Raw genomic sequence first — 12,590 nt, 5'->3', positions numbered from 1 at the left:
GTAATACCTTGTTTAGTTTTAGGACTTAGAGATATGGAGTCTATAAATTTCTCCTGTTGATGCAGTTCTTGGTAATAAATCATATTTTCTAAATACAAATATTTACATTTACTAACATTTTAGATCTCACAATGAACCGAAACAAGCAAAAATTACTAATTCCTGTTTGTGATTTTTTTTTAATGAGTGAGCTCCGTTTGGGAACTAACCCCACTCGTCAAGGTGTAGTGACAGCGGTAAACCATAGGGGGGCGCTGGAACCTCATAACGGGAATCCATCGGTTTAATGGACGATGATGGTTGGTCTCTGCCATTTCTAACAACTGCACCAGTTTAAGTTAAAAGCAAGTGAGATTTTCATAAACAGATATTAAAGTCATCATATAAATATATTTATCTCATTAGAATCATCAAAGAACCAAAGAGCCGACATGATGTAGAAACGTGACATCAATCTAGCCACATCACTTTATTCTATCCACACAGTGCATGTCCTTAAAACACTATATATATATATATATATAATTTAATATCAATATAAAACTCCATTTGTGTATATAAATTATGCATTCAATACAGCAGCTCTGATAGGCTATATATACTATTAAGCTTTGGTACAGTGGTACATTTATGTGTGTGTGTGTGTATGCAGTTCACACAGGAACTTAAGGATCGTCTCTCCGTCTGCGTTATCAGTACTGCGCGTTCCATGCCGGGGCGCTGAGGTTGGCGCAGGTGGGAGGGTGGCAGATGCCGTGGTGGGAGGGCGGCGACACCACGCAGCAGTAACCCGCCTCCCCATCGACCATGGTCACGACTTTACTTTGGGGATAGGACACTGAAACGCCTCCCTGCAGAGAGCGGGAGAAAAATGGGAGGAAATTCGGGGGCAGAAATCTCCAAGCTCAGGGACTTTGCGAAGCGCCGTCGGAGGCGGGACCAGGACGACGCCTTTTGGCGATCGCGTTTACCTGAACCATGCTACACTGATGAGAGGCCATGGGCGGGAAGGCCCCCAACACAGCCTGAGCCTGGCTGTGTGACGACTGCTGCTGCACCCCCACAGCAGGGGCGTAACCCGCTGCAAGCACGCACGCACACACACACACACACACACACACACACACACACACACACACACAATATAAACGATCATCAACACGGATATTTCAGAATAACAAATAGGACTTTGCCTTGAATTTGTCGCTCTTTAAATGATGTAAATGTAATGTGAAATAAACAGCTGCTGCAAACACCTTTATAGTCGTACCGGCGATATTGATTTAATAGTCGCCGACTTTTTCGGTTTTACATTTATATTTCCTTGAATGTAAAAAAAAAAAAAAAAGCTGCAGGTGCTGAATCTAGTTGGAGGCGTTTTTTTTTTATTACAAATCGATTCAGTGCTTACTCTTAAATCTTTATCGGCGACGATGAATAACAAAAAAGCAAATAAAGCAACATGGCCTGAGAAATAAATGTACATTTCTTCCAGGACGCTAAAGCGACGGATCTGAACCAGGTGCGTCCTCAAAATGCGTCGAACAGAAGCAGCAGGGAAAGAGACCGGTTCACTGTGAGACCCTCAGACTACATCTCTGACAGTGTAACGGCCCCCTCCTCTGCTGCCACAGTCTGAATCAGTCTCACACACACACACACACACACAGCGCACGTACCCGTTGGCGGTACCGCTTGGCTGTGGGCGTGCTGGCTTGGTGAGACGGTCCTGCATGCGTGCTGAGCTGAGGTAGGGTACTGGCCGTAGTAATATAGAGGCACCTGCAGGGAAATTAAATGAGAAATATTAGCGTGAATTTTTATTTACCTGAAACGCCTCTCGTCAACGGCGTGACGAGCGTTGCGTGATTGGACGTTCCGTTGATGCAGAATTTTCTCTCTCAATTTCCCGTCGGTGAAAGGGGAATGAAAAATACCTGAGGCGGGGGCTGACAGTAGCTGAGGTGGTTCGGAGCCGGAGGGGGCGGGGCTGCATAGATGTATCCCTGACTGGGAGGGTAGAGGGGCGGAGCTTCGCCCGTCGGCTGGCAGCCCGCGCGGGCAAACTGAGAGGAGAGCTCTTCAATCTATTGACAGGAAGAGGAAGGAGGTTCGAAGGCCAGCGAACCAGAGGTCGGAGACAAGGTCGTCTGAACGGCGGCCGCTTACCGTAGAGTACGGCTGTGAGGGCGGGGCCGGCAAGATCTGTGGCGCCGCGTACGAGACCGGGGAGTACTGCACCTGAGACACGAGGAGACAAAGACGCGTGAAGAGAGGCGGGAGCCGCGGCGGGATACTTCCTGGTGGGCGGCGGCGGCGCTACCGGCTGAGAGGGAGCGCTTTGAGGATGAGCCTGGCTTCTGATTGGCTGCTGACTGTCCGGGGGGTTGTACACAGCAGGGGTTCCGTCGGGGTTCAGGAAAGGTTGCCCTGAGAGGTCAAAAGGTCGAGCGTGTCAAGACGTCCGCGTCGCTTGTGCGATCTCGCCGGTGCCGGCGCGTTACGCACCGGTGTGCGGGTTCACCAGAATGCTCCCGGGGGGGATCCCGTTCTCCTGGATGTAGCTGGGAGGCGGCTCGTCCGCCACGGACGGCGAGGAGGGGTGGGGGCAAGCGGGCGGCAGCCGGAACAGAGTGATGGCGCCTGAGAGAGGAGGAGCGTCGTCTCATTCACGTTTTTAAATCTCTCGTTTTTATCCGATGTTCTGCCCCGGCCTGAAAGCGAGTCCCTGAACGCAGCGCCGACGCCAACTCGTTTTCGGAGGCGTCGTGTGAAACTTTGCAGCTATGGCGTGAAGATTCAAGCAGCCATTTCCCCCCCCCCCCCCCCCCCCCCGACTGAATTTACACCTTTAAGCTTTGGCTTTGCGCTAAACGCTATGCTAACATACCATTTTAAAAGCACGCACCTGACCCACGCGCTTCCAGACTGTGGTTGGGGAGTTTGCGTGGTTTCAGGGCGGGACTCGTCCATTGGTAGGAGGAATCGGAGTCGATGCTGCTCCAGGGTTGAGGGTCGTTACCATAGCGACAATCATTCTCGGTGCTGCTCTGCCTGCTGCTGCCTGTCCAGCTGGAGCCCGAGTTGTCACGGCTCCCCCTGCGAGGCACAGCCACAATTATCCTACAACCCCCCCCCCCCGCGTTGCTGAATCCATAACGAGATGCTGCAACTTCAAGTGATATAAATCTAAAAATTAGAATCCTAAATAAATAAATTCTGGAACAGATGGCTCGGTTTCTGCCGCAGACTCTGAGAGCCGCGCTGCAGCCTGGCTGACCAGATTAAGATGATAGATGATTGTGCAACGGCGCCGACGGGGCCTCTACCTGAAGAGCTGCCTCCTCCTCTGGGTCTCTGCATACGGATTGTACTCCTCCACAGCCCTGCATGCGCCGCCGTGCGCACACACACGCACACGCACACACAGACGCGTATTAATGCTTTCATCTAAATATAATAAAGCTGAAGAGGCTGAAGAGTTAAGGTCACCTGATTTCTGCGTGGGCGCCCTCCTGGGGGCAGAGTTGCTGTGGAAATACAGCAGGAAAATAAGTGAGTTCCCGGCCCCCCCCCCCACATCGGTCTCCTGATCATATCCGCCCGTCGCCTTCTTTCCCCGTCTCACCTCTTGGTTGAAGATTCTGTCTCGCGCTCGCTGGTACTCCTCCTCCCTCTCCTCCATCGACTTGCTTTGCTTCTCCCGTAAAGGGTGAAGTCGGCTCTGCAGCAGAAGAAACGAGATCAGGCACAAAAAAAAAAAAAAAAAAAAAGGCTGGGAGGATCGAATCTGGAGGAAATGTAGTTAGAAGCCGGAAGCCAGGCGGACCTGCTCGTCACAGCTGCTGTCCCTCTTTAAGATCATCTTCCACCGGTGGATCTCTTCCGTCTTGTCCTTTTGCACCTCGTCGATGAAGCGCTGCTCGGGTCTTAAAAAGACGAAGGAGCGTTACTCCGCAGCGCACGGCGGTTAACGTGCACACGGCCACGGGCCAAGCCAGGCGTGCGCTCACATGCGTGTGCTGCTGGTCCTGTTGATGATGACGGACTTGCCCGTGTGGTCGACGTTGTGCTCCATGCCGAAGTAGGCCGCCACCCGATGCACCAGCATGCGGTGGTAGGACGACATTTGAGGGAACTTTTTGAAGGGGCTTTAGGCGGGACAGCAGAATGGAGACGAGTGGCAGGATGAGAGGTAAGGAAAATATCCAGCTTCACCCCCCCCCCCCCCCATCAACACAACTGATTCAGTGTATTGAACAATCAGCAATATGAGGAGAAATACAGTTAATCATCTGAAGGAAGAAAAAAACTGTATTAATGGGATTTAGCATGAATAAACACACGCGCACACGCACGCGCACACGCACGCGCACACACACCTATTGCTGGAGATGTAGTCGATCATGTCCTGCTCCAGTTTAAGCAGCATCATGCGGTCTCTGGTGTTGCTGTTCAGGGTGTCGACGATAAACTGGTGCAGGTCGATTCCGGTGGAGTCCGTGTACTCCAAGCTGGACTCTGAGGGGAAAATAAAAAATATAAAATAAATAAAACGCACACCGCAATATAAAACAGCCCAAGAGAACTACATCTAAATAGCAGCACTGAATCCAGTTTTATTAGATTTGATTTGCCTTTTATGAGATATCTCTCTCACACACACACACACGCGCACACACACACACACACACCTTTGGACAGTGAATGTTTCTTTGGATCCGTGCTCCTCTCTTGCTCTTCCTCAGAGGGCGATCTCTCGTTGTCATGGCAGCAAGATGAGATGTTGGCATCTGATGATGCCTGAGAAGGAAGAAAATTAAGAGTAATTCGAGAGTGGCTGTGATGATGATGATGATGAGGAGGAGGATGAGGAGGAGGAGGAGGAGGAGGAGGAGGAGGAGGAGGGGGAGGATGATGAATGATCCGGGTCTGCGTTACCTGGGTTTCTTCAAATGGTGCGGCGTCCTCGCAGACAGCCATGCTGCGCACCAACCTTCCTTTGGCCTAAAAACAAACAACACTAATTCCTAGAGGACGGCCCATTTGATATTTCAGCAGGGGGGGGGAATCATTTTCGCTTACCTTGAACTTTTTCTTTGGTTGCACCTGGCTGCAGTGTTTCTGAGGAGGAGGAGGGCGCAATTTGTCACAAAGACAGCAGCGGCTACGCGGCGCTAGCGGTGGCGGATCTTTAATGCCACGTCTGCAGCATTATTTAACGACACTCACCTGCTGCTCCGACTTCCTACGAGCCTCGTCCTCCTGCTGATCGCACAGGGGCAAACACGGCGAAGGGGCGGGGCACACGATGACGTCACACGATGCCATATCACAGGGTTTTAGAAGCGCATCTGCGCTTTCTGTAGCCGCGTCGGTCATCCTTCTAAAAAAAAAAAAAAAAAGACCCCCCCCCCCCCCTGATAAAGTCTAGAGATTTTATTTATTTTTCTCCTGCATTTGCATGAGTCGGAGCGAGAGCGCCGTTCCCACCTATCGGAGTCGGAGTCGTTTACTGGAGAGCCTCGCAGGTGAATGATGAGGTCATATATCCCATGTCCCCCCCGCGGGGCAGGCAGAAATGCAATTATCCTCTCTCGCCTGCGTTCGCCTCCTCGACCGCTCCTCCTCACTGGTCAACGGAAAATAGCCTGGAGAGATTCGGGAGAAAAAAAAAGAAAACGCACAGTTAGTGGACACCGCACACACACGCACGCACGCACACACACACACGCACGCACGCACACACACACACGCACACACACACACACACACTCTCTGCATCCGTGCAGGAGACTCTTTCCAGGTTTCCTTTCTGGCTTCAGAGCTAATTGCTGCATAAATTGTGTTCCAAACAGCTCTTCTGCGCCTGGATGTGGCATTTCCCCATTTACGTGTGTGTGTAGCGCACGTCAGCACATGTCTGTGTGTGTGTGTGTGTGTGTGTGTCCCTGAGCTTTTCTTAGATGCAGCAGCTGTGGAGTATCATCCCCATCAGCCTGGACTGATATTCCCAGAATGCCGAGAACAGCCTCTAATCTAAGTGGTGCGAATATCGCCGGGACCACAGAGACAGACGCGCGGGCGGCGGCGGCGAGAGGATTGAGGCATTCCACCATCTTTTTCCAAAAGGCCAACTGCGTTCAGGGGGGGGGGGGGCACATTGCGCTGCAACGCGGCGCTCAAGGGGACGCTTATTCCTGTAACGCCTGAGACGGAATAAATGAGCTCCGAGGACGGCGAGTCCCACGGCGTGGTTATTCAACACCCGGCCGGAGATTTGATTTTTTATTTTAGACATTTACTTCACCCGTCACGCCTTAAACCAGCGACTACATCTAGACCGGACCCCCCCCCCCCCCCCCCGAACCAATAGAAGGGAAGAGGCGCCGCATCATTCCTGAATCATGTGTGTAAAACAACACAAAGCGCCGCTGGACCGCATCACGACTGCAAACCTGCAGGAGAAGGAGGAGAATGATGCTGAGCAGCAGTAAGGGGGGGGGGGGGGGGGACACTCTGCGGGGACTTTAAAGGTGAAGAGGAGGCGAGGGGAGGCGCTGAAGGTTCGCGGCGGCTGTTTGCAGCCGACGGCCACGGAGAAGGGATTTGAACGGTGCGAGTTTTTTGAGCTGAGCGCTGCAGAAGCGCCCCCCCCCCCCCCCCCCCACGGGGAGAAGGTGCCACATGATCATTAGTGTGTGACGGATGGCGGGCGGGAGGCAAGGGCGCGCCTGTACCCGCTACATCAGCATCCATCTGCTGCTTCTCGCCGGAGCCACCGACTCACCGACTCACCGGGCAGAGATCCAGAAAGTAGCCGAGTAGCCGAAGCCGGTTATTTTAGCATAAAGGTTTGTAATTCAGACCAGAGGTAGAATAATAATCATGTCTTTTTATTTAAGGATTATAATCCAGACATTTTTGTTGTCTTTGGATCTTTTTTTTTCTTTTTTCTTTTTTGTTCCGTTCTGTTTCCTTTCCTTTCAAATCGGTTTCCTCATTAGGAAATGATCCAGTGAGGGACTCGAACTCAGAGCAGGTCGTGTCGGATTCAAACCGTAATTGGGGGAATTTGAAGGCTTTGTTTATCCATAATCTATTCAGCCCCCCCCCCCCCCCCCCCCCCCCCCCCCAAGAGTCTCTAATTGGAACATATCGGGTTTGCCACTTTTTCTTGTGTCCTCTCCGCCTCACCTGCAGCGGGATCATCTCCCGTCGGCATCTTCGTGTCGCAGGTTCGATTCCCGAGTCAGTAAAAGCAGGGCATGCATTTTTATTCTACGTTTTAAACCTCCAACCTTCAGGTTCGAACACAAACAAACGAGGTTGCGCGCGTGGAGAACGTGCAGAATCAGCAGCAGCCCCCCCCACCCCCCCGTGCGTGGTGGCCGCGGTGTGTGGGGCTCTGCAGCGGAGCGGAAAGTACCGGCGATGGGGGGGCGGATGGGGGGGGGGGGGGGGGGGGGGGCTTCATCCGAACTGTTTACAGTCAAACACTAACGCCGCCTTAATGCGCCGCAGCGATCTCAGGTTCACGCGCAGGCATGCGGGCTAAAACAAACAGGTGTCACGTTCACGCGCAGCTGCGTGGCATCCTGCTGACCCATTTAACGGGACGGGGCCGGGACGCCGCACGAACGGGCTTGTGCGCGCTGCTTTAGGGGGGGGGGGGGGGGGGTCGCATTACCCTGACCCGCGTTAAGATGACCCACGGGGGGGGGGGTATTTTTACCTCTAACGGGAGGAGCGGACCTCCTGCTCTCGGACTTCACTGTGCTGTCAGATGCGTGTGGCGACGCACGAACACGCACGAACACGCACTCGGTTTTACATTTTAACGTGATCTATAATCAGAACGGTACTTTTGGACTCACGGAAATACACGCGCGCGCACCATTCTATCACATTTCCACGCGCACGTGAACGCAGTCAGAACCAGAAGTTAAAGAGAAGCGGTTTACCCCCCCCCCCAATAAATAAATAAATAAATAAATATCTCGATCCTAAATCTCGACCCGAACCGGGGATCTCTCCTTCGCGGTAACGCCATCGATCACACCGATTTCTCATCGATCGGCTCATCGGCGTGGGCTTCATCCCGAGACGCCGTCGTGTTCTCGATCAGGTGCGACCGATGGCGCGACGGGAACACCGGCAAATCCAGCTGGACGCGTCGATCAAGGTGTTTAAGTGACCCCCCCCCCCCCCCCCGCGTGTCCGTGTTCTTACCGGGAGGTGTCGATTCTTCCGTCCGCGGGCTCGTGCCTGTGATGCCGACCGACCGACCGACTCTCCCCACGGCGCGTGTTTACTGCGAGCTCCGTCGCTCCTCCTCCGCCTTTTGCCCGTCTCTCCGTCTGAGCAGGGGGGGGGGCGGCGGGGGGGGGGGGGGGGGGTGGTCGATAGCTCTGAACCTCCAGCCACGCGCCCACACGCGCGCGAGGAATGCACGCGGCGACCCCCCCCCCCCCACTCGCACTTGTTCCGTCTTTGTCTTTCGCGTCATTTCGATTAAATGTTCGTTACGTTACAATCCCGGCAACGACCGGAGTCCAAAGACGAAACACCGGGCAGGCACGGGCCAATAGGAGGCGGCCAGGGGCGGAGCTACGCGAAAACACCTGCTGGGCCCCGCAGGTGCGGCTTTGATTGATCCTAATATGATTCTGAGTTGAATTACGCATTAAATGAAAGCTGCTATAAAATACTTTACATTTTAACATTTGTTTTCAAGTCAAATCTTTTATTGATCTTTGATGATCAGATGATTTCCTTGTGTTTTAATTTTTTATTTTTTTTCATCCAGGGAGCTGATCTTTGTTATTTTCATCATTATGAATGTTTTTATGACGTCAATGTGATGCTTGGCAGATAAATAATTCAAATCCTACTATGGTGATGCCGTGCCCCCCCCCCCCCCCCCCCCCCCCCCCGCAAAACTCGCATGGTGACATTTCCCACATCATCCCAGTGAAAGGTTACGTGAGAAATGCCATGGTCATGCCAGAGTGGGCCGTGGCGTCACCATAGTAGGCGCCACGCCAGCTTCCGGATAAGCCTGAAAGTCCTATCAGCTGTTCCCGTCTCCAGGGCTTACATTGCACCAACTGACATTGAATTGAGATTTTCCTGCAATGGACACCTCCTCCAGCTCCTCCTCCAGGTCCTCCTCCAGCTCCTCTCCTCCTTTACTGTCTCACATGAGTTGTCAGAAGGTCACATCTCCAGGCCCGACGCCGCCGTGATCCAGAACAGTCCATCTGTACCCGGATCCATCTTAGCGTTTAATCATCTCTTCCACAGATTAGGGCCCGCCCCTTCACAAAATGTCATCAAATTTGGCATTTGGTCTGAACATTTCATCCACAGATGGTCAAATGATGCCGTAATGAATGAAGAAACACCGTCGACCTTGAAATCCTGCGGGCGCCGTTTTTAATTTGGAGCCGCTCATCTGTTGCCTGGAGACCAATTAATCCATGAGTCTGAGAACTGCAGGTCAATTTAGATAATATTTTTATTTATTTAAAGAATCGTGCACGTCACCTCTTGATCTCAACAAATATTAACAGAAATCTGTTTTTATCTGTCAAATCGTTTTTGTTTTTTTTGTGATGAAATTCAGACATGGATTAGGCCGGATTCAGGAAAAACATGTGTGACTCACTACATCAGGACCAGATCCGAGTGGGGGGGGGCTGCAGCCGGACCCGGGGCACTCCTGGTCGCCGGCCCTCATAGAGCCTCTAAGAATCTGACTCATGGAGCCTTTCTAGCTTCGGTTTCACCACATCAGACACGAGTCATGGACCCTTTTATATCACAGCCAGGTCCAGATTAAGTGCAGAATGTCCCAAATCCCCTGATGGCTACGGGGTCAGGTTAGCCTGACCCCTCAGGTCTTCCTCCATATCTTTCCAGGTTCATGTGGATTCAATGAAACTTGTAGATTCAGAAACTTGTGGGTGATAGAAATTTGGAGAACCGCAGGAATCTTATCAGAGGGACGTACGGCTCATCACTTGATGGGATGTTGGCTCTTTTGCCAAGATAATCCACTTTACAGCCTGGTGTGGATCCGATTAGAAGCGGCAGATGCAAGATTATTTCACTTTCTTTCACACCGCAAAGATATTTCTTGACGTTTTATCTCATCTGTCATCTCGGCGTGGATCCCTAATCTGTTTTCGTCGGGGCTCGTCCGCTCTGGAAATCATCGTCAAAAGGGGGATGTGAGTTTGGTTTTGCGATGAGGTGTGATTGAATTAAAGGGAACTGTTGATCTGCCGAGTGTCTTCCTAGTGTGGAATAAAAATCCATCTCGGTTGCGAGAGAAATGTGCACTTCCTGCGAAAACAAAATCGGAATCTTACGTGCACACCCACGGAAAACTAAGCCGAGCATCAAAAAGCGTTCCTTCAAACCAGAAAATGGAGACCGACTGAATGAACTGAAGCACGGATCTGAGAGAGGAAGAGCAGATTCATTCACATTCTATTAATTCAAGCCTCCATTCAGTTCAAACATCACATTAAAATAAAACCTAAGATCTGCAACATGTGATGAACGGAGCCTGGAGGAGGAGAACATAATTCACACTCTCAGCCTTGAGAAAATTACCAGCCTGAACTTTTAAAGTGCAAATCTCTGAATTAATTCAACGCTTAAGTTATCCCTCTTATCGTTTAATCAGTGCTGGCCGGTTACCGTTGTCAAATCACTGCTGAAGGAATCCAATGTGGCTTTTGAGCGCTTTCGGTTCTAAATTAAAAGGACTAATTCACTGCAAAACGGAGCTCACTTTCATTTTAAAGGCCATTTTTAACTGTGTTTTAATAAAAGGTGCCATGCCCCGCACATACGGTAGAAAATATAGACAACATATTGCACTTATATGACCTCTCGGAGAGAAAACCATCAAACCAGCACTACGCCATGAACAAAACACAGCGGGGAACATCAGGGCTGCGTTCAGCAAACCAAATGTTTCTGCCTGATCTGGATCAGAATGCGACGGATTCCTCCCGAAGTTGCAGGAACACACGGAGGATCTGATTAGCTCCGCTACAAAGCGTTGCAGGATCCTAGTCGTCTGGATCCGCCGGGTTTAACAAGCTGCTTCAGAGATAAATGAACTTTATACAACAAGTCATCTGCAGACAGCTGGTGTGCATAGAAGCTCAAGTGTGTCCTGGAAAGTGGCCTGTAAAACACACACACACACACACACACACCTGCTGTCTGCAGTCTCTGCCAGTATGACCGGCATGTGTGGACACAGGACCAGAGACTCAGTGGCGCTCATTTCCCGCTGCAGGCGCACAGAAATGTAGCCCCCGGTTGAGGCCTGTCGTACAAGCACACCTCATTAGAAGTGCCCGGTTGTGTGTGTGTGTGTGTGTGTGTGTGTGTGTGTGTGTGTCGTCCGTTGCATCAGTTCCAGAGCCGCTGCCGAGGTACAGGAACGTGTGTTTAAAGGCCTTACTGGAAACTGAGACCGGTTCCAGGCCGCACCGGTAATTCTATATATACAGACCCGTGACACGGGACCGGTTCTGTTCGGCTGCGTTACGTGAATAATGGATAACTTTATTCCACGTTCTACGTCAGGAAGGACAAGCAGCACTTTTACACAATTAACACGTTATATTAATAAAGCATTCTGCTTCTGTTATCTCAGCCGATTCACCCATAAATAGAACGGAGGAGTGCAAAAGCAACAATCTGTCACCTCACGAGCTGTTTAAGTGTTTCAGCGTTCCTAGCTGGGAGCAGAAGTTTTATTCCCTCTTCATTGGATCGTCTTGCAGGAGGGAAAGTGGGAATGAGATTTATATGATTTGGTTTGCTATTATACTAAATCAATTAATATAACTATAACAATTATATAAGTTTACCCAAATATAACACAAAACTAGAATCACCAGGCAACTCTCCAACTGATTGGGTCTCCTTCACATTCGCTTTCAAATCTCCTCTCGTAGACATATAGCGAACCCGTTTGATCACCGCTGCGCGTAAAATGTCTGTGTGTACAAAAGATCGAGTGACACCTCAACAAGTGAGGCTCATAAATATTAATGAGGGGGCTTCATGAATATTCAAACGGTGATGGAGCGTGCGGCCGGGGTGACTCGACAGCAGCAGACAAGGAACAGGCAAATAGACGTCCTCCTTTGCCCCTTCACCCCAGCGAGAGGCAGCCGCTCCTTCAGGCTTCATTAACTCTAATTAAGAATACATCATTCCTATTATGATTTTTGTTTTCGTGTGAACGAGGGGCTCGGGGTGAGAATAGCAGACTTTATGATGCTTTGCAGCAGACTTCCAGCTACTTTATTCAAATGAGCGGATGCTGCGCAAACTGAGGATGTAATAAACCAGAAAGGAAATGTAATCCTAGTAAGGATCGCGGCATCATGTGTGTGTTCATGTTTCTGCCGTAACTTCATGAATTACCGACACATCAAAGCTGGATTCATTTCCTGCGTCTCCTCTTCTGTGTGTGCATCACAAAGAATCTAAATGTTCGACTATCATTGATTATGCGGCATCATTAATCATTAGAGAAGTTAGAAGAACACATC

General features: G+C 50.8%; 1 protein-coding gene across 2 annotated transcripts; it reads right to left on the bottom strand.

The window, feature by feature from the left end:
• Positions 1 to 437: 437 nt before the first annotated feature.
• arpp21 (cAMP-regulated phosphoprotein, 21) lies at positions 438 to 8,349 on the bottom strand. 2 transcript variants are annotated; one of them, XM_068747165.1, is made up of 20 exons: positions 8,233 to 8,349; positions 5,494 to 5,651; positions 5,233 to 5,386; positions 5,086 to 5,124; positions 4,942 to 5,007; positions 4,695 to 4,803; positions 4,383 to 4,521; positions 4,014 to 4,151; positions 3,830 to 3,929; positions 3,629 to 3,724; positions 3,493 to 3,530; positions 3,330 to 3,386; positions 2,909 to 3,099; positions 2,509 to 2,643; positions 2,324 to 2,430; positions 2,170 to 2,241; positions 1,938 to 2,087; positions 1,680 to 1,782; positions 972 to 1,081; positions 438 to 851 (listed from the first exon to the last, which is right to left on the bottom strand). In XM_068747165.1, exons 3-20 carry the CDS (start codon positions 5,380 to 5,382, stop codon positions 693 to 695), a joined length of 1,959 nt encoding a protein of 652 aa, XP_068603266.1. In that variant the 5' UTR covers positions 5,383 to 5,386; positions 5,494 to 5,651; positions 8,233 to 8,349; the 3' UTR covers positions 438 to 692. The 2 variants fall into 2 exon arrangements, with proteins under 2 accessions (XP_068603266.1, XP_068603267.1); XM_068747166.1 differs by having other exon boundaries at positions 2,918 to 3,099.
• Between the last annotated feature and the right edge of the window lie 4,241 nt (positions 8,350 to 12,590).

This window comes from Brachionichthys hirsutus, chromosome 13, assembly GCF_040956055.1.
Source record: "Brachionichthys hirsutus isolate HB-005 chromosome 13, CSIRO-AGI_Bhir_v1, whole genome shotgun sequence".
In the NCBI taxonomy this organism is placed as follows: domain Eukaryota; kingdom Metazoa; phylum Chordata; class Actinopteri; order Lophiiformes; family Brachionichthyidae; genus Brachionichthys; species Brachionichthys hirsutus.
The sequence above is the reverse complement of the archived record's forward strand: the minus strand, read 5'-3'. Positions and strand labels throughout refer to the sequence as shown.